The sequence below is a fragment of the Pteropus medius genome, unplaced genomic scaffold (genome assembly GCF_902729225.1).
Source record: "Pteropus medius unplaced genomic scaffold, Ma_sr-lr_union100, whole genome shotgun sequence".
NCBI classification, from domain to species: domain Eukaryota; kingdom Metazoa; phylum Chordata; class Mammalia; order Chiroptera; family Pteropodidae; genus Pteropus; species Pteropus medius.
Window position 1 is genome coordinate 1,348,655 of NW_024346150.1, and position 27,254 is coordinate 1,375,908.

The window sequence follows — 27,254 nt, forward strand, 5'->3', positions numbered from 1 at the left end:
CATGATTCAGACTGGGGAAATTAAAGCTGCAGCAATTGCACGGCAGGAAGATCTAGTGTTGCCCAGACACTACCTGCAGCCAACTCCCTCGGCCCTGCCAGAAGAATCAGAGAAGCCCAGGGCAAGCTCCATGCACAACTTCTACTTGAACTCCACAGCCAGAGCACATTGAAAGGAGAGAAAAAGTCCAGGTCACATCCACTGAGGAAAGGTAACCGGTCACTCATGTCTCACATATAAATCCACAGTTATCACTAGCTCAATGAAAACCAAAATCTTAACACATGCACCTAGTATTAATACTGAGTACTTAAAACTGGCTACTTAAAAAAAAGATCCTCATGGTGAAAGTATAGCGGGAAAGGCCTTGTTAAATATATAAAATAGATGTTTTCTCTCCCAACAGTGATCACCAGTAGTTTTGACTCCCCCCCCCGCCCCCCCAGCAGCATCAACCAAACTTGGCAAAGTTAGTTTTAGCTCTTTGTTGCCATCACTAAGACTTCACACACACTAATCCCCACTCTCTCCCCCACTCCCTTGGGGGAGGGGGAGAACAATTCTGCCTTTTAAAATAAATAGCAATCAAGTGCTCAGTTCTATGTAAAGTATGAATATTTATTTCAGACTTTATATCCCAATCGATTTCAAAAAACAAAATCTGATTTCTCTCCTCAGAGTAGCTGAGGCCTCTGTTATTATGATTTCCTGGAAGCTGAAGGGGCTCTGTGCCCTTAGGAACACATTTCATCAGGCTTAGCACAAAGTCCCTGACGCCCACTGTACCCCAGACTTAAGAACAAGAAAGAAACAAAATTCACCACCATGGGGTTGAACAAATGCACACACACTAATGTAAATGGAGCAGCTAAACCTTGGCAAAATTTTTTTAAGTTTGTTTTGTGGGATTTTTTTTTTTTTCCATTTTCTTTTGCTACCCAGCATATGCAGCACTTGTGAACTCCCAATGGGTTCTCAGCTTTAAACACATTAACGTCTTGATGAAAGACTATTCTTCAAGAATCTAAAGACAGATCAAACGTGTTTTGCTGTGAACACTTTGTAGAGATGAAGTGAGGCAGGGGTTTGTGTTTAAAGAAAAAAAGAATCAATACAGTGATGGAAGGGTAAAGAATGCAAGAATTCGGACATTTCTGTAGAGGATTACCTTCTCTCCATTAAGAGGTCCATAAAAAGGAGCAAACTGAGATCCATAAGGGGAGTCAGCAGGAGCCGTGTTTGTTTTCCCCACCCCCTGTGATAGGTTTTTGCTGAGGGGCCACTGCTAGGTCCCTACTTGCTCCCCTCCCTTTGGCCTGAGACGGCAGGGCAGTACAGGGGCATCGAAGGAACACGTCACGACTCCTCATTCCCAGAATCATCATCATCATAACAGTCGGCATCTTCTTCCTCCTCATCTTCATCATCAATGTCATCGTCGTACAAGTCGTCATAAAGCAAATCTGAGCTGTTGTCATTGGAAGGCACTTTAGTTTTGATGCAGTATTCCGCCAGGGTTGTAGGGACTTTTACTCCATCTTTTTCTGCTTCGGCTTTAGTGGCTGAAACCTGTTTTCTGAAGGGAGAATAGTTTATGTAAGTCTCTGTCTTGAAGATGGATTTATAATTGGCCTTTTAAAATACTGATTCAAATTTCTGAACTTTAGTACTTGCCTGAAAGCATCTGACAACCTCCACTACACCAAAGGCTCTCAGCCTGTCAGGTACTGTTCTGAAGGACACTTAATGACCTTTTGAAGGGAGTTTAAAGACAATGGATCTCAAATCACCTCAGATTTATGTAAAAGTATTTACAATTCTTTTGACAAGACATGCTGTCATACACCTGTGTTAGCAAACATGTTTCTCCCTGAAGAGGCTTTTTCCTTCCTTTTTTACCTGAAAAATTCTTATTTATGAGGCATTCTCTCTAAGGAATGCCACAGCATTATATATTCTTTCCATTGTATCTCATGTTTAAGCTTCTATAGTTGTACTTTCATTACATGGTCATTTGTTTACAAATGCTTGCTAAGTAAAGTGTGCGCTCTCCAGGAAGAAAAACTATTAGTGACTTAGCAGAGTGCCTGACACAAAGCTGGTGCATAATAAATGTTGAAAGAAAGAATGAGATAAACTATTAAGAAATAGGAAGAATACAAGTACCTTGGGAATAGTTATGCATCCTTCACTTACTAAATCCTTCCTTTCCTTGTACATCAGGCTCCTTTTATGAAGCATTCCCATCTTCCAATCCTCAATCCACTCCTGCTCTTCTAAATTTCTATAGGTCCTTACTATTTATACTAATTATCTTCAATCTTTGGTGTACACCAGTCACCTAGGTGGCTGATAAAAACAAAACACAGACATCCAGATTCTATCCTTATGATCTTACTGAATGGTTATGGATTAGGCAGGGGAATATCTAAAGGTGTTTCCAGTCAGAAAACTTAGCTAAATAATATAGATTAGCAGTTTTTAATCAGATAACATGCATTTCTCTGCAAGTTTTTTTTTTTTTTTTTAATAAATATCACAAGGGATCATACTTCACATCACTTAGCTCTGAACTTAAATCTCACCTTAGAGGAGGCCTGTTCTGACAACCCAATTTAGAGCAGCCATCTCATTGCTCCATCACATTATCCTACTTACCACTACCTACTTTTTCTTTTGATGATTTTCATTTGTATCATGCTGACTAGATTTAAAAAGGGACAATTTTGTATAAATTCAAGTGCTTACTAAACTGCAGAGATGAAGGAACTCTATTTTTAAAGGGTATAAAAATTAACTATTAAGGGAGAATTGAATTTCATACTGCAATTCAAGTATCAGTTCTTGGGTACTGTAATGAAAACCTTATGTCCTACTCAGGACATGACCAAGAGCCTACTGTCTTCTACTTTTTTCCTTTTACACAGATGGAAACACTAAAGACCCAAAAACTTAACTGATAAAATGGTCACATGAAGTGTGGCAGAGCTAGGAGTAGATTCCAAGTCTCCTAATTCTTATTCTAGGATTCTTTTAAACCATATACCAATGTTGGTGATGATGATGATACCCAGAAGATACTGCTGCTATTGTCAAAAAGGCCAATGAACAGGGCTTCATTAATAAAAATTTTGAGAACAAAAATACCTGAAATGTCTTAAGTACCTTGGGTGCTTGCTAGACTTAACAAACATGTTGAAAGTCCATAGTGTGTTCATCCCAAAAATGATAAGAAGGGAGAGTTTACAAACTTGACTGACCCAGAACCCAGAAGTTCTGGTTCCCAGGAAATCAGAGCTGCTGCAGTACTGTCTTACGTTATGTGGTCTCTCCAAACAAACTCCTACGCTCTGGCACAAATCTCTTTCTAGACAATAAATCTAATTGAGAGTAGACGCTGAAGTTCGATTTATACTTATGGTTCTAGGATATAACCTTGGTTCCAAGTATAAAGATGTGAAGTAATTAAACACAAAACAAAGCGTCTTACCTAATGATTTCAGCATATTCTTTGTCTTTTCCTTTACTGTCCCTCCATTTCCTGAACATAACCGAAGCATCCACATTGGCTGGGGAGAAGGTGTTGGGCTCATTAAGCAATGAGATTACACTTAACAGGATAGTCCTAGAAACAGGAAAAAAGGGTCAGATGCAAATACCCAATATTCATAGGATTCAAAAATTATTCTTTTAAATTTAAGACTATAATATTTTGAGACCTTAGGGAAATGGAAAGAGTATCATAAATTTTATTTTCAGTACTCAGCTAACTGGGAGACAAAAGCAGAAGAAAGATGTGAGTCTAGCATAGGATCTTGTTGCAGGGCATAAAACTCTAGAAGGCACCATCCCACTGGCTACATGTTCCAATCTGCAAAAAGTAGAGGTCTGAAGCTTTTTAAATAACATTTTAAAAGTTACAAGTTTAATAGGAAGAAAAGTAAAAAGTATTTAGCTTCAAGGCAATCTTTTCATGGGAGATGGGAAAGGATAAAAATGATGCTACTTTATACATCCAATTTCTATACATGACTACTTAGAAGATCTAAGAAGCAGTATTACATACAAGTATTTTTCCATCTTTTTAAGGGAAGGAAGAGAGAGGTAAGCAGGAGAATGAAGGAAAAAGAACTAGTCTTTGAATAATAGAAATCTTTTTACTATGCACCTAGATGCCAGAGGCACCAAGTGAGATGTCGGATGTACAACAGTGAACAAATTAGATGCCATCGCCTGATCTCCAAGGGCTTATAATAGGTCTTGTGGGAGATATAAGCAGGCAGTTTTCATCCACAGATAAAAACTAGTCATCTTAATCACAGGGAATAAATTTCCTGTTAGATAAATTAACCAAAAGAGCACAACAGGCTCCCCAAAATATTCCAAATTATTCTCAAGTTTCTTTTCCCCTAAAAGTTATGTGCGTGTAAGGAAAAAAATGGGAGGAAAAATTAAATTTCTCTACCTTTTCTTACTGGTGCAAGGTTACAGATTGTGTTGTTGCAAAATAGCCTTTTGCTCCTGGCCCCAAGCCAAAAATAAAGGGAGGGTACCAGGCAATCAGATGTTTCATCTGATGAAACCTATTCCTAAAAAGGGTAGAGTTTCTGTTATGTGATGATATAAAATTATGACAAAAGCACTTTCAAAACTTTCCCATTTAGTTATAATCTCAATCTCAATCTCTCTCTCTCTCTCACACACACACACACGACCTATTAGGATAATAATTCCTTGCCCCTCCTGCCAAGATCCTTCTGGATTTCTCCAAAAATTACATTTAAAATACTCAAAGAAGCTCATCACTGCCAACAATGGGAAATGGACAGACACAACATCTTAGAAGCAAAAGAAAAATATGGGTAAGAAATTCTATAAGGGTTGCTTCAGAAGAAAACGTACAAAACCTGTTAAATAAAGATAAGGACAAAGTGTGGTATAAAGGGAAACAGCTTTAATGGTCTAGATCAGTGCTGTATACTTACAACTTTGTGATGATGGAAATGTATAATCTTTTATCCAATGTGGTAACCACTATGGCCACATGTGGCCATTGAGTATTCTGAAAGGTAGCCCGTGCAACTGAGGAACTGAATTTTCAATACTAGGTTAAGTTTAGTCACACGTCCAGATGAACCATTAATTAAGAAACTTTCCCCATGAGTTTCACCAAGTTCATTTTTCTTACATCTTGTGTACATTATTAAAATACTATATTGGGAAATACAATTTTTTTTTGAAAAATGGTGAACCATCCATTTCTACCAAAACAAGAACTTACTTTATCATTTGTTCCTAACTGAAATCCATGATGCTTTAGAAGCATCAGGTACTCTAGTGGACTGACAATAACAGTTAACCCAGGACATTTTCATTTTCATCTGGAAAGCAGAATATATGTTTTTTTGTTTGGGGAATCCATTACTCTTCCCTTACCATCATGCCACACCTTCATACAAACAACCTACCTATACCCACAGCAGTAGACATATCACCAAATGCTGGCCAAAGGATTCCATTATCTTATGATGATGACGATGATAGGTTTGGGGATATGCATGTGACATAAGCTGGGGCAATCAGAACCCTGGTGGTCACTATGATGGTTCTAAACTAACAGCAGAAAGGTAATTTTTTATTCTTGATTAAACTGACAAGTGAGATTATGGAACGTCTAGAGTAGGTGGCTGTCTTTTTCACCCAGTGATAAGGGCTTGCCTAATAAGGCTAAAACAGAGCAAAGCAGAATTGAGATTTTACTGATGCAATTCAAAAGCAGCATCCTATTCAAAATTTCCAAACCAGTATGTTGTGGATGGGTTACAGGTAAATTATACCTAAATTGATTCCCTGGGGCAGTTGGGTGGGTTAAACTTGGGACAACTTGAGCCTCTGGAACATCAACTACTGGCCAAAGGGGCACCATCAGTTTACTACATTGTAATCTAAAATTACTAACATTTCATCTTTTCTATGTACCATGACTGAAAAGGTTTGGAGAAAATGTCATACACAGTTTAAATTGTCTAGCACTTGTACCAAAATAATTTGACACAGGCAGTACAGCTTCAGCATGGTAAATAACTCTGCAAGGTAAGTGTTATTAATTCTATTTTTATACAATGGAAAAATTAACTGCTAAGACAATACTGGCAGAATGGACAAAACATGCTCTTTCTGTTGTTGCCATCTTTTGTTTTTGTTAGTTTCAGTGTTTTATTAAAATTTTTATTTTATTTTTTTTTCAGAAGAAAAACCGAAGTTGGAGAGGGTTAACAACAGGTGAAATAATAATAAAACTATCAAATTAACATCCGCCAAAAGAGACCAAATTAATATCCCCCAGTAAAGAGGTTATTCAAACCCATTGAAGGGATTGGTTTCCTGCAATCATGAACAAAGAGAGAAAGGATCAGGAAAATGAACACTCTTAGTCTAATTTTTTCCATATAAGTTCACAGTTCCACATGAAGCTCTGGGGTTTAGCAGTACCATAGAGTTGCATTTGTCCATTTAGACAATCTTGTGGCACTTGGACACAAATTTTTTGGATTAGTACATAAATTTTTTGGAACAGACTCCAAGCACCCACCCCTGGACTCGCAGCTCCCATAAAGAAGAACTTCACTGTCCTCCTCCATTGTAGGTAGAGAGGAACTGGTCTAGCTGTCCAAATTCAGTGGTGTGTTTAACATGTGTTACAATAAAGAGCAGTCCTAAACTAGTAAGGATTTGTGATAAAAAATGAGAGACAAAGAGTTCTTAAGTGTTTTTAACTTACTGTACAATTGCCATGACCACCACCATTCCCAGAGTTAGAGATAAATGTGCTCCCTCTGCCCCCACTTTAAGCCAGGGCAAGGGACTATGGATAGGAGTTTTCAGGACAGGATCTGGGCCAAGATAGAAAAACATTAAAAGGAGAAAGTAAATACAAAAAGATAGGCAAAAGCACTACGTTTTATGTAGTCTTCAGGTTCATGTTTCAGATCCTTTTGCCCGCTTTAGTATTTTATTTAGCTGTCTTCTTTTGAATAAAATATAAGTCTGTGAACAATAAAAACACCCAAGGAAAATAAAGACCAACTAATTACACACAGACATACACATTAACAGCAAGCTAGCAAGTTGTGAAGTTCTACAGAGCTGAGATGTTTAAAAAACAACAAAACTAAAGAAGCATTTAAGGGAGACATCTATGAACCAATGAGTTATATTTGTATTTGCCCCTTTTCAACATATATAGACAGTAGTTAATGATATGGTTCTGCCCTTTCTCTGTTATCCACTGTATCACCACATGTACAACTTTAGTACAGAGGACAGAAAACTGGCCCTAGTGCACACAACAAAATATGACTTGGCTTACAGGTCTGCCTGGAAACTAAGCAGGAAAAGTCTGGAATTTTGCAGAATTAATGATTGGCACTTTTGCTCCAGTATATACATACCCTCCATACAGCATGTGAGATAGAAAGGGTTCAAACTAAATTTATTTGACTTAATACATACATTCACATACATAGATGAAGATGCAGAGAGAGATGCTAATTGACTGAGATTCTTAGGTTTTACAGGCCGAACAAAATTTGATGGAAGTTGCTGTGTGATGAAGTAAAGCCCAGTGCCTAACCCTTCTATATGACCTGGGTCCTTTTAATCTCTCATTTATACTATTTCAAAAGATGGACCAGTAACACCAGAAGACCACTCAGTGAAAACTCAGTCCTTATGTTTCAAAATGGGAGAATTTCAAGAGTCCATTGTGGCAAAGAAGTCTGTTTTGACTAGGTAAATGTGGTAATTTAATGGGTCGCAATTTACAAGTAGTTTTTCTTTATGCTGGTAAAGCAACAAACAATATAGCAGCTCCTGCTGTGCAGTCAGTCCTAGAGCTGCTACTGACTGGCACATCCTTGAGAACACATGATAGGAATGAGGATCTCAGATTGAAATACAGAAAAACACAAAATCAGAACATTTGAGTTTAAAAAGGAAATTTAAAAAGCACACAAAATAGGTATTTGCACAGAATGAAAATGGCAAGTAGAGTGTGATGAGACCCAATGTGCAAACATCAAGGGAGCAATTAAAATCATCCTGGCTCAGAATGGGGTTTACAGGAGCCCTAGGAAGAGCATTTTCCCTGATCTTGCCTACTTTGCCACCCAATGCTTGGGGTAGTCCCTAGCTCCTTGCCCTTTCAGTGGGTTGTAGATAAGAAAACATCCTACTCTACTCCTGAGAGAGACCCTTCTACATGAAAGTGTCCTCTGAACTGAGAATGTATGGTACAGGAATTATAACAAAATTTATTTTTAAAAGACTGACAACAGATCACTACATGATTTTTGCCAAATAACTTGAATAAAAAGGATTTGTTTTGACTGCTGTACAATTTTATTCTATGATACATAAGCAAGGTTTCTTACTCATTTCATCTAATATACACATAATGTATATTATTCATACATAGATATATATAAAGTTGAACCTGTATTCAGTCTCATTCTAGCAATGCCGTTATTCATGGATACATGAACTAATTGGAAATAGATATCTATCTAATTAAAAATGCACTTCTAATAATTATTAAATGTAAAAAGTAAAAATATATTAAAAGTATAATATACTTGTATTGTTTTTAATCAACTGTATTAGTAAAATTATTCAACACAAAAATAAGCTTAACTAGAACCTTACTGTCACAAGCAATTAAAAAAACATCTTACTGATTTTTGTTGTAGAAAAATATAGGATAAATAATATAAAGCTATCAAACAAAAATATTTCAAGTATTAGGATAAAACTCAGTACGGGTAGTAAATGGAAACTCGAATGCAAGGAGGAAAAATGTACTTTTAAATAAAATCTGTGATGTAAGAAGATGCACTTAAAAACGTGCAATAGTATATATAGTTTTACAAAATTATTTTAAGGATTATGTGAGCAACCCCTACACATAGAGAACACTACTAAAGAAACAGATGATAAATATCCATCCATCTAGGTAGATCAAGAAATCAATCAATACATAGTCGAAGGAAATCTCAAGAAATATGAGCCTTCCAAATCATAAGAAACATCCACATATATAAGGAAAAAACAACAGAAGTCAATTTTCAATTTGTAAAGACTAAGAATTCAGCAATGAATCCAAATATGGACATCATGAGATCCAGAGATGCAGGATGGAACTTAAGATAACAGCAGAGGAAGAATTCGGACTAGGAAAATTCTCCCAAGGTGAACACAGAGAAATGAGTAACATATGTATCACTGCTCCATTAATACAGCTCTTCAAAATGATGCATACATGCTACTTAAAGCTCTAGCGGAAGACAAAACAACCAAATTATAAATAGGATTCTTTTGTACCTGTTGAAAGATAATAGCCAATCTTAAGAAACACCTAAAAACCAGATTATTCCTTAAGTAACCCCTTACCTGACATTCTGAGTAGGATTCCACCTTTCGGAGGGCAGTTCACCACTCTGTGGGTCATCTACAGGTGGATGAAGAATTGAAATGCATACATCTCCATTCTATAAGACACAAATATCACATTCAGTAAATATTAAAAAATATGATATTAAAAAAGATATCAGTTATGAAATTTCTTTTATTCCTACAAAAGTTTTCTTATCAATAGGTGAGAAAACAATTCTGCTTTTACTTCACATTTGGAATCAGTGTTAAAAATTAAACATTTCTAGACGTCAGAAACATGGCAGAGTGAAAGATGTCCCCAGATATCTCCCCTTGAAACAACAATAAGCTGAACATCTGAAACAACATAAAACACCCAACCGGCTCACAAGTATGTCTGAGTGAGGGATCTGTGAATAAGAGCTACCACAGGTCAGAACTCCAGGAGTTGGGGGTAGACTGGGAGAAACAAAGAAGCTGCTTCTGTCAGCCAGAGCTCCCAGCAGGAGGAGGGGGAGCAGAGAAGGTGTGGCAAGTTTCCTAAACAGCCCTGCCCCAGAGAGCTATGAGCTCCACGCATCCGGTGGCAGTGCCTAGGCATCAGGGCAGGAAGCAAAGAAGTGGGGACGGCAGAGAAGTAGGGATGGCTGAGAAGCAACAGTTGACTATTATCACTCGTGGCTGCAAAATGCCAAGCTGAACTGCAGCCCCCATCCTCCAACCCAGATGAGCCCTCTCCCCATATCCTCCAAGACTGAATACCGCGGAGCCCCAAGGGATTCTGAGCAAAAGCTATGGAAACTGTCACTAACACAGATAGGGACTGAGACTGAGGGTAGCGAACGTGACTGAATATAAGGGGGAAAAAAGGCATTTTTTTACACTTTATATAAAGCAGGGATCCAAGAGGCTTAGGTGCCAACTACTGGAAACCAAAAGAAAAACTCCTTCTTAGCAGCAGGCTAAAGAAAGACTTATACATAACTCTTCTTCCTGGAAAAAAATGGCAGAATACGCTTCCATTAATGCCTAGGCAGAGAAATAGTCCATTAAACAGCATGAACAATGAAGGTGACAAGGCAGCTCAGAAAGAAAGATAAAAATCTCCAAAAAATAAGCTTAAAGACATCGAAATATGTGACTTCTAAATGACAAGAGAATTCAGGATGATACTTCTGAAAAAACTCAATGAGATCCAAAATAATTCATATCAACAATCCAGGAACTGAAAAAATAACTAGATCAGCAGAATGAATTTTTTAGCAAGGAGACTGAAACCCTCAAACAGAACCAAAGAGAACTTTTGGAGATAAAGAACACACTAAAAGAGATGAAAAATGAAATAGCAAGCTTAGGAAACAGAGTCGACCAAATGAGGGAAAGGATCAGAGATATCGAAGACAGAAATCTAGAAATAAATCAGAAGGAAGAGAGAAACCGAAGAATGAAAAATAATGAGGGTCCTCAAAAAACTAAGAATTGATCTACCATATGATCCAGCAATCCCTCCACTGGATATTTACCCCAAAGACTTGAAAACCCATATCCGAAAAGATACTTGCACACTGATGCTCACAGCAGCATTATTCACAGTGGCCAGGATATGGAAGCAACAGAAGTATCCAACAGTAGACAACTAGATAAAGAAGCTATGGTACATACATATAATGGAATACTACTCGGCCATAAGAAGAGATGAAATACTGCCATTTGCAACAACATGGATGGACCTCGAGATAATTATGCTTGAGCGAAATGAGCCAGACAGAAAAAAATGAAAACCACATGATATCACTTATATGTGGGATATAAACCTAAAAGCAACAAACAAACAGGACAAACAGAGACTCATGGACATGGACAATAGACTAGTGGTCACCCGAGAGTAGAAGGGGAGGAGGGATGGGAGAAGTAGATGGGGTAAAAGGGGTCAAACATGTGGTGAAAGAAAGAAATCTAACTATGTGTAGTGAACACACAACACAATATATATATGCCTTACTGTTGAATTGTATACCTGAAACTTACTGGATTTCATTAACCAATGTCACCATTATAAAAATAAATAAAATAAAAATTAAACATTTGTTATATTATGTTTTGACAAATTTCCAAGATATATTTCTTAGTTAAGAAACACTGTAGCACTATTCTTCTAAAAAATCATTTCAAAATAGAAATAAACATGATAAATCAAGATTCAAGAATCCTGAGAAGCAATTAAATCTCACTGTTTTCAGACACATCTGTACCTAAAGTACATAAAAAGAAAAAAAATGTCCTTGCTTAAAACCTGCAAAGAGATGCTATAATCACCTTTAATATCAATCACTGGTTTTAACAACTATGGTTTATATAAACTGAAATGTTTCATAACAACCTAATTATAACTCCCTCAGTATATGGATAGAAGAATTCACCACAATAATTTTAATATTTTGGTTTGTAAACTTAAATTATAGGACCTAATCCATGAGTACATTTAGTTTCAGTCAAAACACATATGGATTGCTTACCACATGCAAAAAGACTGTTATTCAACAACAACAAAAAAGACTGAGGCTGTAGTCATGTACCAGTGTATGTATTTAATAAAACTGTAACCAAAGCTCTTGTGATTTTTAAAAGCTGACATAATAAACTTTTTTCTACCAATGATAGTCTATAATATTTATTTTTAGTGCTCGTGAAGTTAGTATAACATAAACTCTTTCATCAATTCCCTTATTTTGACATTTGAGTAGGCTTTTGCTTTTTGTATATTTGTTTTGTTGGTGTTACTCTCATTGTTCCTCTCAGTTTATCCCTAGGTACTTAGAATAGATAACTCTGCAGTAAACATTTTGGTGACTAGAGCAATTTGAGATCTATTGTGTTTCTACCATAGGCAGGTAAGTAGGGAACAATTTCCAATAATATTATTCCTTTAGCCAAGAACCATGAACTCCAACCATCTCTAGAATCATAAATAGTGACATGGGCCCTCAAAAAGTTCAGTTCTAACTACGGGAGGTGAACACACAGTGTAAATATATATATGCCTTACTGTTAAAGTGTACAGCTGAAACTTATTGGATTTCGTTAATGTCACCATAAAAATAAAGTATCTCAGAAATGGCAAAAAAAAAGTTCAGCTCTGATACCATTTCCAGAGTGTAGCAAAAGTAAATTAACTAATGTGAGAAGAATCTCTAACGAACTCTTTGGCTACATCAAATATAATTTTTAACTATGATTTATCACTTCTTTTAAAAACAAGATATTTATGACATGGAAAATGACTGCATAGTTTTAAGATCTGCATGCATTATTTTGTTAAAATTTTTTATTATGAATATGAAAAATATTTTTAAAATAATGATCCAATGCTAAATCTTATGATATAGAACTAAACAGCCTTAGTAGCAAAAAAAAAAAAAACAAGTGGAAAGGGAGTTTATCTACCTACACTTTCTTCTGCCAGAGCTCTGTATCCTTTATTCTTTTTGAGTGAAGTTTGAGAATTAGATAACTCAGATGCAAACAAGTGAGTATACGGCTTTAAAATTAGTTCTTAACAGCAAGACAAAAGCTTGAATCTTCTCAATTTTGCTATCTAAAATCTATATATACTATATAATTTTGAAGGGAAGAACTTCTGATTGTTAAATGGACAGGGATATAAAAATATTTCTTTGTGTCCTGAACTCAGTTTCCTAGGCAGGATAAATCTGTGATATAGACTAGAATAAGGTACCCACTGTTGTTTATTTGTATTATGATTATGTCAAATACCATATACACTAAAAGAAAATATTCTGGGAACTTATTTCTGAAAATGTAACCACATATCACATTTAAGCACCAATCTGTCTTGTTTTAAGAAGGAAAGAAAAATGAAGATAAAGCCTTACAGAAAAAAAGCAGGCTGTGAAAAACGATAAAGCTGCGCCAGCGTGCTAATTTATACAGGTTTGAGATCCAAATTCAGGACCTTTGGGTAAGTTCTTCATTTCTTGCTAACAAGCATTTTAAAGGCTATGTAGCTGTTTCTGGAGCAAAGGTACTTCACTTCCCAATATCCACCAGGCTTAAAAAAGGACTATATGACTAAGGCTAAAAATTTTACAAAGCAATTTTAATGCTTGGGCCACAATTACAATAAAATGAGACCATTTCAAAGCTCTACTGCAAAGAAAAAAAAATTATATAATGGTAAAGGAGTGAACTCAAAAAATATTTTAGTGGGCCCTGACGTATTATTCTGAGAAACATAATGCATCATTCTAGTATCCTTATAGATTAGTCTAAAGCTAATTTTCACCTTGGATATATTCCAAAAAAGGCTCAATTGCTCTACAGTCCAAATACAGCAGGATAAATCCCCTCCAAAAGCTGAATCTCTGATCATAGCAACAGGTGACCCTTGCTATGGAGGCTAGAAGATAGGTACACGAATAAATTTGTATGACTTTCATCTACTAAATTTGAAAAATGCAAATATCAACACATATGCATTATAATTTTAGCCAAGGTTTAAAGCCTTAATTAGATTAACTATAATATACACTTATTATAAAACTACCCTCGGTTTTGAACAATTAAACTAGAGGCTGCTAACAAAAAGTGGGAAGCCATGAATAGTCCTTTGTGGCTATAGAATAACTACTGAAGCACGGACATATAAAGGCTATTGTAAAAGATTATATCTAAAAATATAAATCTTCAGAGAAATTTACAATAGATGTCTCTTACCTCATAAATGTTGGGGTGCCACATTTTGGTCAAGAATCTGAAGGTAGGTGGTGAATATGGGTAGTCAATAGGAAACTTAATATGCGCCTAAAAAGAAAAAGAAAATATGAAATGCTAATAAATGAGACGACAGATTATTCATCTACCTAATAATTCACCCTATTACACCCCAATGAAACAAAAATCCTTTCCATAAACAGTGGGGATTAAAAGAGCTTGTATATATTTTTGTTAACCCAAATGCCAGGATGATTATTAGCACATTCTTATAGCATCTCTTCAAATATGTGTTTATGTAAAATCACTAAAACTCAACAACTATATAATTTTGAACTCACAAGAAGGAAAACAGTAATATGGACAGATATGTCACATTAATTATATTTTATTTTTATAACAAAAAATAATTAATACAACCTTATGGTACATAATACAGAACAAAGATATATATTTTTTACTCAAATAATTTAAAAACCACCCAGAAAAATAAATGCTACCATTTGAAATAGCTCCTTCCAGTAGTTTGTTGGTACATATGCTTATTTACTTTACAAAACTTACTTTCAAAAATTTAAATGTACTGTATTTTATACTGTCTTTTTCCATCTATATATTATAACATTTTCCTATGTCATAAAATAAACTTCATATGTATGATTGTTAGTATCTGTGCAACGTTCCATCATATGGATATACAGATGAATCATTTTTTAAAAAAACATTTATTTTGGGGCATTTGGTTTTTTTCACTCTTGTGCTATTGTAAATATTGCTGCAGTGAATGTCACTGGCAGTATCCCATATTTCAAATACAAAGAAATCCAGAAAGAGCTTCCTTTAACAATACCAGTAAAAGAGAGTGAGGAAGGGAATTAAAGGACAAGCTAAGAGTAAATAAACTAAGGACATTACTGGAAATTGCAGTCAGGACCCTCAAAAATTCTTTCTTCAAAAAAAGCAATGAGAAAATTAGCAACATTGTAAGAATCAACCTCTTCACAATCTAGAAAATAACCAAAGGCTTGCAGCAATTCAGAGAGTGTCTATTTAAGCTGAACTTCAATAATAACAGTAAACTTTTTGGTCTTTTAATTTGCCCTAGTACCATGCCTGGCTCTCCAGAGCCATGGTAGCCTTCAAAAAAACAGCTCACATTCGAAGTGAACAGCAGCCACAAAATGGGTTGGAACTTCTTCAAAGCCTTACTTCCAAAGCACTATTATTATTTGACCCTTCTAGTGGTTCCCTAGAAGACCCCAATTACTTGTTAGGGCCAAAAGAGATTAACCACAAAATTTAATAGGAAAAGCTGGGATATGAGATGTCCATAAAGGCTTTAAAAAGCTCTGACAAATTCCTAAGAATCTAGAAGACCAGGTCAATGTGTAGGTCTGTGCATATGTCTAGGATAGATGCACATGCTTAGAAAAGTCATAGGAAGTAATTAGAAGGCCCTAAACTATCACCTTTGGCTTAACTTGAGGATCCCACAAGAAGGCAGGCTAAGGCAATCAATGACATGCACACAAAGCTCCTCTACAATGCCCAAGAGAGGGGAGAGGAGAAAAGAAGTGATCCATGAGAATCCCAGCTGACTTCTTTACAGAAATGGAAAGGCTGATACTAAAATTCATATAATAATTCATGGGCCCTAGAATAGCCAAAACAATATAAAAAGGAGAACTAGACAACCACACTTTCCAATTTCAAAACAACGACAAATCTACAGTGATGGAGATGATCTGTTACTAGTATAAGGGCAATTCAATGGGGTTTGGAAAGTCTTTTCAACAAATTGTTCTGAGACAACTGGATATTGATATGCAAAAGAAATGTAGTTATATATTTGAAACAGACAGAGAACTCTGTTCTTAACAAGGCCTGCCCTCAGGGAAAACTAGTTAACTGGAGCCTAATATGCTGAGGTATTATCAGAGTCTAAATGACCTGGAGGAAGAGAATACAGTACCCAACTGCAACCTGCATGTCCTACCTTAGAAAAGCTTACAGTCCAGAGTCAGGCTCACTAAAACACTGAGACCCAATCATGGGAGTGTAGAATGCTTCCCCTTTCCCCTATACCTTACCACTAAATTATTAAGGCCTATTTATAGCAGTTCTTTTTCCCTAGTACAGTATATTAAACTACCAAGAAAAAAATTACAAGGTGTACCAAAAGGAAAATCACAAATGAAGAGACAGAGCAGTGATCAGAACCGGACATTACAGGGATGCTGGAATTATCTGACTGGAAATTTAAAACAACTATGATTAATATTCAGAGGATTCTTTTTGAATTTATTAAATTTAATAAATATATTAAAAATTATTTAATTATAGTTGACACACGATATTGTATTAGTTTCAGGTGTATGACATAGTGATTAGACATTTAAATACTTTATAATGTGATCACCACAATAAGTCTCTTTTCCATTTGTTACCATACATACTTATATTATTTACTCTATTCCCAATGCTGTATATCCCTGTGACTTATAACTGTAAGTTTGAACTTAATCCCCTTCTCTTTTCCTCTCAATTCTCTCCTCCTTCCCCTTCTGCAACCATGAGTTTGTTCCCTGTATCTGAGTTTGTTTCTTCTTCGTTTTGTTTTTTAGAATCCACGTATAAGTAAAATCATTCGGTATTTGTCTTTCTCTATTTCGCTTAACATAATTTTCTCTAGGTCTACCCATGTTATCGTAATTGGCAAGATGTCATCCTTTTTTATGTTTTTGAGTAATATTCCATTGTATATAGGTACCACATTCTTCTTAATCCATTCATTTTATCAAAGGTTGCTTCCATATCTTGGCTACTGTAAACAAGGTTGCAATGAACATGGGGTGCATATATCTTTTTGAATTATTGCTTTTGTTTTCTTTGGATAAATACCCAGAAGTAGAATTGCTGGGTCATATGGTAGTTTCTATTTTTAATTTTCTGAGAACTCTAAAGATTCTAATGGATTAAGTAGATAGCAGACGGGCAATGTAAGCAAGGAAATGGAAGTCCTAAGAAAGAACCAAAGACAAATGCTAGAGATAAAAAACACTGTAATAGAAATGAAGAATGCCTTTGATCAGCTTAGGACCACAAAGAGTTTAGAAAGAATCTCCAAGTTAGAGGAAATATCCACAGAATCTTTGAATACAAAAAAGCAAAGAGAATAAAGACAAAAAAACCCAAAAAACAAAAAACAAAACAAAAAACACCAGGCTTTCCAAGGACTATGGGACAACTACAAAAGGTGTTAACATACATGTAATGGGGATGCCAGAATGAACAAAAGACACCACAAAGAAAATGAAAAAGACAACCCACAGAATGGGAGAAAATATTTGCAAATCATTTATCTGATAAGGAACATGTATCCAAAATATGTAAAAAGTGGTAATAATAGAAATAACTCAATTTAAAAGTAGGCAAAGTGTCTGAATAGAAATTTATCCAAAGGAAATAAACAAATAGCCAATAAGCACATGGAGAAATGTTCAACACCATTAGCTACCAGGGAAATGCATATCAAAATCACAATGAGATACGACTTCCCATCTACTAGGATGGCTGTAGTTAAAGAGACAAATAATAAAAAAAATGTTGGCCAGAATGCCTTGAAGTTGGAATGCTTTATACACTGCTGATGGGAATACAAAATGGTATAGCCTCTTTGAAAAACAATCTAGCAGTTTCTTGAAAGAATAAACATAGTCACCATGTGACTCAGCAAGTCCACTACTCGGTGTATGCCAAAGAGAAATGAAAGCATTGCTTCCAAATAAGGCATTTCATTTCCACAAAGAACTTGTACACAAATGTTCACAGCCAAAATGTAGGAACAACCCAAATTGTCCATCAATTGAAGAATGGATAAACAAAATGTGGCATATATTCACACACTAGACTATTATTCAGCAATGAAGAGGAACGAAGAAGTACTGACACATGCTACAATGTGGATGAACCTCAAAAACATTAGCTATGTGAAAGAAGAGAGAATCATGAAAGACCACATATTTATGAAATGTCCAGAATAGATTAGTCGTTCCTGAGGGCTGGGTGTGAAAATAAAATTGGGAAGGAAGAATGGTGATTGTTAAAACGTACGGGGCTTTTGGAGTGAAGAAAATGTTCTAAAATTGACTGTGGTGATGGTAGCACAGCTTTATGAATATAGTAGAGACCACTGAATTGTTTACTTTAAAGCTGCTTATTAAAAAAACAAACAAACAAACTATAGCCCAAAAGTAGTCACACCCAGTAGCAACAAGCACATCTAATTCCTCACATCTTGGCTGCTAAATGCCATTTTCTAATAAAAGGAACCAAAGCTCTTTGGAGAAATACTTGATTCTAGAACTGGGGCCAAAAAAAAAAAAAAAAAAAAAGGAAAAGAAGAAGAAAAAGAAAAACAAGATGAGTGTGGAACATCTTATAGTGCCTGAAAGTAAGGAAATGCTAAAGAAAAAGGATGGAGGCATGCCAGAAGTCAACATGAAAGAGCTCCTAATGGCCAAAACTAAAACAATTCATAGTACTGGATCATAAACCAAAGTATAAAATAAATTTAAATGAGTACATATTGGCATAAATTACTGAATCAAAAAAATACTGGGGAAGAAGAGACAAATCTTCCTTATAGTAGTGCTCTAGATAATATATGTAGATATATCCCATTCTGGAAGTGAAGTTTGATTTCCCTTCCCATGAGTGTGCACTGGACTTAATGATTCACCTCCTAAGAATAAAGTATGGAAAGGAAAAAATAGTAATTTTACAGTGGAGAAAACTAGCAGACACCAAATTAACCAAGTGGCCAAAGTTAATATTACCGGTACTATGTCATGGTGAAATCATGATTTCCCTGATATGATATAGTGAGAAAGACAGTACATCTCTATGATGGTCTTATCCCCAAGCCCTCAATTCCAGTCTAATAATGAGAAAATCATTAGACAAACCCAAGTGGAAGGATATTCTATAAAATATCTGACAAGTTATTTTCAAAACTGTAAAGGTCATGAAAAACAAAGAAATATGGAGAAACCATCAAATACTGAAGGAGCCTAAGGGGACATGACAACTAAACTCAATATGGTATCTTAGATTGGATCTGGGAATAATAAAAAGACTTTAGGGGTGGTAGGTAGGGGAGAATGAAGCATGACTGCTAAAGGGTATGGCATTTCTTTGTGTGTGTAGGGTAATGAGATATACAGGAATTGATGATGATGATGGTTGTATATCTTGTGAATATACTAAAAACCATGGAATTGTACACTTGAAAGGATGAATTTTATATGTGAATTAGATCTCTATTAAAAAGTACATTAGTGAAAAAATTAGTGGAGAAAGAGAAAGAAGGGAAGAGAAGAAAGCTCAAGTGACTATATGAATATCAGAAGATGTATATTTTTAAAATAAGGAATATTATTAGGAATAAAGAGGGCAATTTCATAAGGAGCTAAATGCATTCAGAAGACATAATAATTGTTAATGTGTATATACCTGACTGCAGAGCTTCAAAATACAAAATCACTGAGAAATTATATCATTGAAAAGAAAAACAGAAAAAACTACTATTAGTGAAAGACGTCACTTCTCTCTCGATAATCTAAAGTAGAAGTAATATAATCTTTTTCATGGACACACAGAACATGCACCAAGATATGTTATATTCTGAGACATAAAACATATCAACAAATTTAAAAGAACTGAAATCATACAAAGCATGTATGATATACGCACATAATGTTATTTGTAATATGGACATAATATGGACACAACTGAATTAAACTAGAAACCAATAATAGAAAGTTAACTAGAAATCCCCAAATATTTGGAAATTAATGACAGAAAGTAACCCATGGTTTAAAGAGAAAGCCACAAATCAGAAAATATTTTTACTGAATATGAAAAATGATAAATGAAAAAATGTGACCTACACCTAAAGCAGTACTCAGAGGGAAATTTTAGCACTAAATGTTTCTATCGGAAAAGATTAATGGTCTTTAACTCAATAGTGTAAATGTCTGCTTAAGAAAAATTAGAAAAATAAACCAAAAGCAAGCAGAAGAAACAATTAGGATAAAAGTAAAAATCAATGAAATTGAAATATGAGAAAACTGTAAAGAGAAATCAATAAAACCAGAACCTAAGTCTCTTGAGAAAATCAAGAAAATTGATAAGCCCCTAATAGACAGATAAAAAATAGAATACACAAACACCAACATTAGGAATAAAACAGGTAACAGTATTAAAAGGATGAAAGAATATTTTGAATAATGTTATGTTCACGAAATTCAACAAAATTTATGGAATTACTTGAAAAACACAAAGAACCAAAGCTACTTAAGATGAACTATATAACCTGAATGGTCCTATATCTATTAAAGAAATTGAATTTGTATTTAAAAGTCTTTACACAAAGAAATCTCTGAGCCAGATAGCAGCTTTAACGGCAAAATCTACCAGATATTTAAGGAAGCAATAACACCAATTCTAAACCAACTCTTCTAGAAAATATAATAAGGGGAAATATTTCCCGATTCACTATGAGGTCAGCAACATCTTGATATAAAAACCAATTACAAAAATTATACCCCAGACCGATAACCCTAATGAACAAAGATATAAAAAATCTCAACAAAATATTTACAAGTAGACTCCAACAATACATTAAAAAGGATAATAAATCATGACCAAGTGGAGTTTATCACAGGAATTCAAGTTGGGTTCACATCCCAATATGGTGATTTATTTTACATTGTAAAATGTGTGTAATCAGGCCTAATAAGGGATTAACAACAGCAACTAATAATAAAAGTTACATAAAATATAGTGTAATAAAAATTATGTGAACATGGTCTCTCTCTGATTAGCTGAGATGGTGATTAACGGTCAGGTAGCAAATACAGAGTGGCTATGCTGGACAAAGGGATGGTTCACATCCTGGGCAAGACGGAGTGGGAAGGCACAAGACTGCAACACACTACTCGAACAGCATGTAATTTAAAGCTTACTTCTGGAATTTTCTATTTAATATTTTCAGACCACAGTTGACTGCGGGTAAGTGAAACTGTGGAAAGTGAACTCACAGATAAGGGGAGATTACTGTATTTGCAATGCACAATTAAATAGAAATTAAATAAATAGAAATAAAAGTGTAACAGCATTTTGATATACTGAATATAAAATAATATATGAAATATGATAGTATATAAGAAAATCTTACAAATTGTAAACACAAAACAAGTTCCTATAAAAGTTTCCTACAGATGCCATAAGAGAAATCTTGGCCAGAAATCTTTAGCATACAAATATAACAAAGATAAGCTAAAGTGCCTAGATAACCTATTTTCCTGTAGCTATATCAACATAAATAGAACCCTGGGAAACATATAGCAAATTTTAATAACTGTTAAGTCCATTTTCCCACTATTCATTCAAAATCTTAATAAGCATTTCCTAAGTCCTAGATGAAAGTAATCACTCCTCCACCCCCCTTACAATCCAGCAAACTAAGAATCACTCATAAAACTATAATACATACAATATGTTATATGTAAAGAAAGTGATTTAGTCTGCTGGGCAAAAACAGGAAAGACATCATTTATTTATTCAACATCTATTGAGTGCCTACTATATATTGGTACTGTGGCTAGGTGTTGCCTGAGTAGTTCCCTGAATGAATAAAAGCTGAAGAAATAACACAAAGGCACCAGGTACAGAGAGAGAAGGGATGCTTGGTTGTAACTACAGGATATAGGACTGAAAGAAGGTGAATTGGAAGCCTTGTATAGGTGCTAGTAGGAAGTTACAGAAAATATTTAATTAGAATCTAGAAAACAAAATAAACAAACAAACAAATCAGAAACAAACTCAGAGATAGAACAAATTAGTGGTAGCCAGATGGGAAAGAGGTTGGGGGGATGGGTGAAAGGAGGAAGGGACTAAGATGTGCAAATTGCCAGTTATAAAATCAGTCACGGGGTGTAAAATACAGCATAGGGAATACAGTCAATAATATTGTAATAATTATATATGGCGACAGGTGGGTACTAGACTTAAACCAGAGTGATCACTTTTTGAGTTATATAAATGTCTAATTGCTATGTTGTACACCTGAAATTAATATATTATCTACTGTAATTGAAAAATAAATTAAAAAAATACCGAAAATCTGGAAGGCTACACCTAAAAATATACAATTGTTATAAAAGTAACTTAGAGTCGGAGAGACTCTTTTTCAGAGGTCTTTCTTTACTAACTTGCAAACTCATAAGCACAAGTACCTTCAAAACAATTTCTGTATCACTACCACACATGTTTTCTCTAAAATGCTCAGGCCACTCTTAAGTGTACCCTTAATAAAATCACTGAACTTGCCACACATGTTTTTAGTTATTTAGAAACTGAGCATTTATGTTAATATTTTCACTTATTCAATCATTCAATACATTATTGAAAACTAATCATGTTGTCTGGTACCAATATGGGAGGTGGGAAACCAAGATAGTTACAACACTATCCCTAACCCTGAAATAGCTACAGTCTAACTGAAAAGACACTCATATATAAATAATTACAAATTAAGTGACTTAAATGAGATCTACTAGGTGCTAAGAGAGCAATGTGAAAGAAATGCAAACTCTGCCTGAGGTGATTAAGAAAGGTGATTACAGAAGGGTGATATGATACTTCAGCCAAACTGAGGCCAAAGTGAAAAAGGACCTAAGGGAAGAAGAAAAAAAAAATGCAGAAAGGCTTAAACATGAGAACAAAGGCAGAGACAGCAGGAATGAACACAGACTTATTCTGATACATCTAGGAAATATAATCAGTGAGATCTAGTGATTGATTTAATATGGGGAATGAAGAAAAAAGGAAAAATCAAGGATGACTATCAGCTTTGTGGATTGAAGAAATAGGTGAATGATGAAAGGTGGAAATGGTGACAAATAATATTTATAAAGGGCTTACTAAATAGCATGCACTGGGCCAAATGCTTTATATACATTTCTTTTCATCACTCAGTTGTGAAGTTAAAAGTATGTGTAGCCACAAATCCAGATAACCTATTAATTGAGGAACTGATTATTTTCTAGTCCATATCTTTGACTACCAAGAAGTATTCCCCATGTTTACCATTTTGTCTTCTCGAACCATTTTATTTCCTGGACTTCTCCAATTCCACTGTCTCCTTATGTTCTAGCTTTTCTGCCCACTCTTCCTCACATAATGTGCTCACTATAACTTTCTCTGGTTCTCTAGCCTCCCCAAAAATATATGGGCAAAAAAAAAAAAAAGAGGCCTACTAAATAACCAAAAAGTAATTGAGAAAACTGTAATACATGTAAATGAAGTACACACTGGCTTGGGACAAAGTGTTAAAGTAATTTTGTTATTTCACCAATTATTTTCATATGGAATTTCATCCATGACAAAAAAAAAATTAAATGCGAATAGTGAAATGTATTCCAATCAATCCTGCTACCTGGTTATTAACATGCTATTAAATAGGTTAAGAAAAAAGCTTTCCAGTCCTAAACACAACTATACTTTGTAACAGCTCAGTTGACAGCAAATGTAGAGTATTTACTGTTGCATTCGGATTAGTGCCCAGAGTTAGTGTGAAATGAGGACATTCCCAATGCTGAGTTTTTCTGTCATCAGCTCACGTCTGCTATAGGATAATGTTTCCAACATGACAGCAAAAGCAATCAAAATATGCTTTCTTATTAACATGCTGAAAGTTTCAAGTCTGCCAACCATCAGTATAAACTTTTAAATTGTTCGTTAATAGTATATGAAAAATAAAGCGAGTAGCTGTACCTAATGATACTATATGTGCCACAGGCTTTAAAGTCCAGAAATTATGTCTACGGCCATGCCACCCTGAACAAGCCCAATCCCGTCTGATCCTAGAAGCTAAGCAGAGTTGAGCCTAGTTAGTACTTGGATGGGAGACCATCTACGAATACCAGGTGTTGTAGGCGTTAAAAAAAAAGGGGGTGGGGATTGTAAACTGACAAGGTCCTTGCAATCTGTGAGGTCAAGCAAGGGTTGCCTCATCTTAAAAAAAAAAAAAAAGTCCAGAAATTATGAGTCTTTATTGATTACAAGTACCGATCTAGAAAGGTTAATTTAGAATTAGTATAATACTTAATATAATTATCCTAAAATTAATGTGAAATATAAATATAAATAACAGGAAATTCCTGATACTGGACTCTAAAAAATAAACTTCAGACATTTAAGAGGTAAGTAACTCTTAGCATTAATAGTGACAGTAGCCTGTATTTATTTTTTAATACAATAATAAAAGATATTTCTTACAGCTTAGGAAGTAAAGCCTTTTACCGGCCCCCCACATTGCCCTGGCCCCATATGCGAGAGGAACCCAATGCACCATCAGCTGGGTCAATGTTAAATAGAATAGTAGTAAAGACATTTGGACTTTTCGTTAAATATGTGTCACCGCATCTTATCTACTGCTGCTCCTACAAACTATGAAGTTTATAAAAAAGGTATTTTTAATTTTTAAAGAGTCATAAACCCGAATAAAGTAAGAAGGACAAATGGGAGGACACAAAACAACAAAATTTTGGAAGCTGGAAAGCATAAATGGTAACTTAGAAGACCAAAGAAAATTTAAACCCAGGTTAGTGGTCAGTAAGGAAAGGAGTAGTTTTACTTCCTTCCACAGAACCATGGGAAAACTCAAATTAGAGGCACCAAGTACAGTTAATGCTGAAAACAAGACTGGTCAAAAGTCTGTATAAAGAGTAGTCAGATCCCCAGAACCTCTCCCCATGCTGATCAGTGAGTAGCCCATACCACGCTAACAGAAGAGTGGAAGTTTATTTTCCACTATGGTTGAACTGAGTAGAGCTGAGTGTGGGGAAAATAAACTAAAAAGAGGAAATCTCCCTACTGCACGATAAAGATCCTGGACTTCCTTTTTCCACCTGAGTCTAAGAAGGCTGGCAATCAGGCCCATATATGCCAGGAAGAAGAAAGAACTCTTCTCTGAGGTAGCTGATCATCCTCCATGGAAAAATTAATTAATTAATTAATTAAGGTCAATTATACCTCAATATAGTGGTTTAAAAGAAAAAATAAAGATATAACAAATGGGGATCCCCCAATCAGCCCCTCCCAACCAGATCACCATACAGTAACACCTAACAGTTCACGAATTTTGCCCTTGCACAAAGAGCTGAATTTTTAATCTGCTTTTTAGTACTTTACTCTTAAATATGAGTAGACAGGATATCCAGACATTTAAGGGAAGTTTAGAGGTAAAAACAAAAACAAACAAAACACCTAAAACAACTTGAAGCTAAAGAAAAATAAGGAGGCCAAAATAGATAAAACTGGACTACGTCTGGATTAAAAATGTTTATGCATCAAATGACACTATGAACAGAGTGAAAAGACAACTCACAGGATGGGAGAAAATATTTCCAAATCACATATCTGAGGAGGGGTTAATATCTAGAATATATAATGAACTACGACTAAAAAACAAAACAACTGGATTAAAAACTAGACAAAGGGCTTGAAAAGACAATCCTCCAAACAAAATATACAAATGGCCAATAAGTGCATGAAAAGATGCTCAACATCAATAGTCATTAGGGAAATGTAAACCAAAACCGCAATGATATACCACTTTACACCTATTAGGATGGCTATTATCAAATCACATCACAACAAAATAAATGTTGGTGAGGATGTGGAGAAGTTGGAAACGTTCAGTGCTGTAAGGAAGGTAAAATGGTGTAGCTACTATGAAGAATAGTGTGGTGGTTCCTCAAAAATTTTAAAATAGAATTAATATATTGTAACAGCAACACAGATATTTGCACACCTATATTCAAAGAACTTAATCATAATAGCCAAATGATGAAAGCTGCCGAAGTATCCATCAATGGATAAACAAAATGTGGTATATACATACAATGGAATATTACTCAGCTTTAATAAAGGAAGGAAATTCTGACACATGTTAGAAACATGGATGACCCCTGAAAATACTAGGCTAAGTGAAAATAAGCCAGTCCTAAAAGGGCAAATACTATATGACTCTACTATATGAGTTACCTAGAGTAGTCAAATTAAGAGACAAAGTAGAATGGTGGTTGCCAGGGGTTAGGGGGATGACGGAATGGGGAGTAATTGTTTAATGGTTAAGAGTCAGTTTGAGAAGATAAAAATAGTTCTGGAGATGGATGGCTGTAATTGTTACACAACAATGTGAATGTATTTAATGCCACTGAACTGTCTGTATACTTACATATTTCTCTCTCTCTCTCTCTCTCTCACACACACACACACACACACACAGATATCTTCATGACACTGGCGTACACAAAAATTCTTAAATAGGATACAAAAAGTACTAACCACACACACATGAAAAATTGATAACTTTGACTTCGTTAAAACTAAGAACTTCTGGTTCATCAAAAGACATCATTAAGATAGGGAACAAGCAAGCTGCAGGGTGGGAGAAGACAGTCATAATATATATCCAACAAATGATTTGTATTCACAATATATAAAGAAGTCCTGCAAATTAATAAGACAAAATAATAAAAATGGGCAAAAGACTTGAACTGGCACTTCATAAAAGAGGATATCAAATGCCAAGAAATAAATTTAAAAATAAACATAGGCATTCAATTTCATTAGTCACTGGGGAAATGCAAATTTAAAACAATACCTAAAGTGAAAAAGACTGTCAATGATGCAAAAGTACAATAACTCATAGTGCTTGTGGGAAGGTCAACGACTTTAGAAAACCATTTGTATCTACTACAGCTGTACATATATGTACCTTAATAATTCAGAAATTCCATTTCTAGATATATACCCAACAGTAAGGTTTATATTTTCACCTAAATACGTGAACCAGAAGGTTCATAGTAGTAATATTCACATAGACAAAATCTGAAGCTATCTAAATGGCCAGCAATAGGAGAATCGGTAAAGTGGAATAGTCACTTAATAAAATACTATATAGCAATGAGACTAAGTGATCTACACTACATCTAACGATGTGGAAAAATCACATAATTTTC

General features: G+C 35.0%; 2 protein-coding genes and 1 pseudogene across 2 annotated transcripts in view; 2 read left to right on the top strand and 1 right to left on the bottom strand.

Moving 5' to 3' along the window:
- UBAP2 (ubiquitin associated protein 2) overlaps window positions 1-3,146 on the top strand; it is a 99,830-nt gene extending 96,684 nt beyond the window's left edge. Inside the window, exon 30 of the transcript XR_005655556.1 lies at window positions 2,928-3,146. The gene's annotated coding sequence lies outside the window, so the exon portion shown is untranslated. The remainder of the gene's footprint in view (window positions 1-2,927) is intronic.
- Window positions 598-27,254, bottom strand: part of UBE2R2 (ubiquitin conjugating enzyme E2 R2) — an 85,772-nt gene continuing 59,115 nt past the window's right edge. Inside the window, exons 2-5 of the mRNA XM_039875559.1 lie at window positions 14,164-14,250; window positions 9,448-9,545; window positions 3,491-3,625; window positions 598-1,576 (exon numbers count right to left, since the gene is read on the bottom strand). Coding sequence (XP_039731493.1) covers window positions 1,357-1,576; window positions 3,491-3,625; window positions 9,448-9,545; window positions 14,164-14,250 — 540 coding nt within the window. The 3' untranslated portion in view covers window positions 598-1,356. The remainder of the gene's footprint in view (window positions 1,577-3,490; window positions 3,626-9,447; window positions 9,546-14,163; window positions 14,251-27,254) is intronic.
- Window positions 24,046-24,164, top strand: LOC120612991 (uncharacterized; annotated as a pseudogene).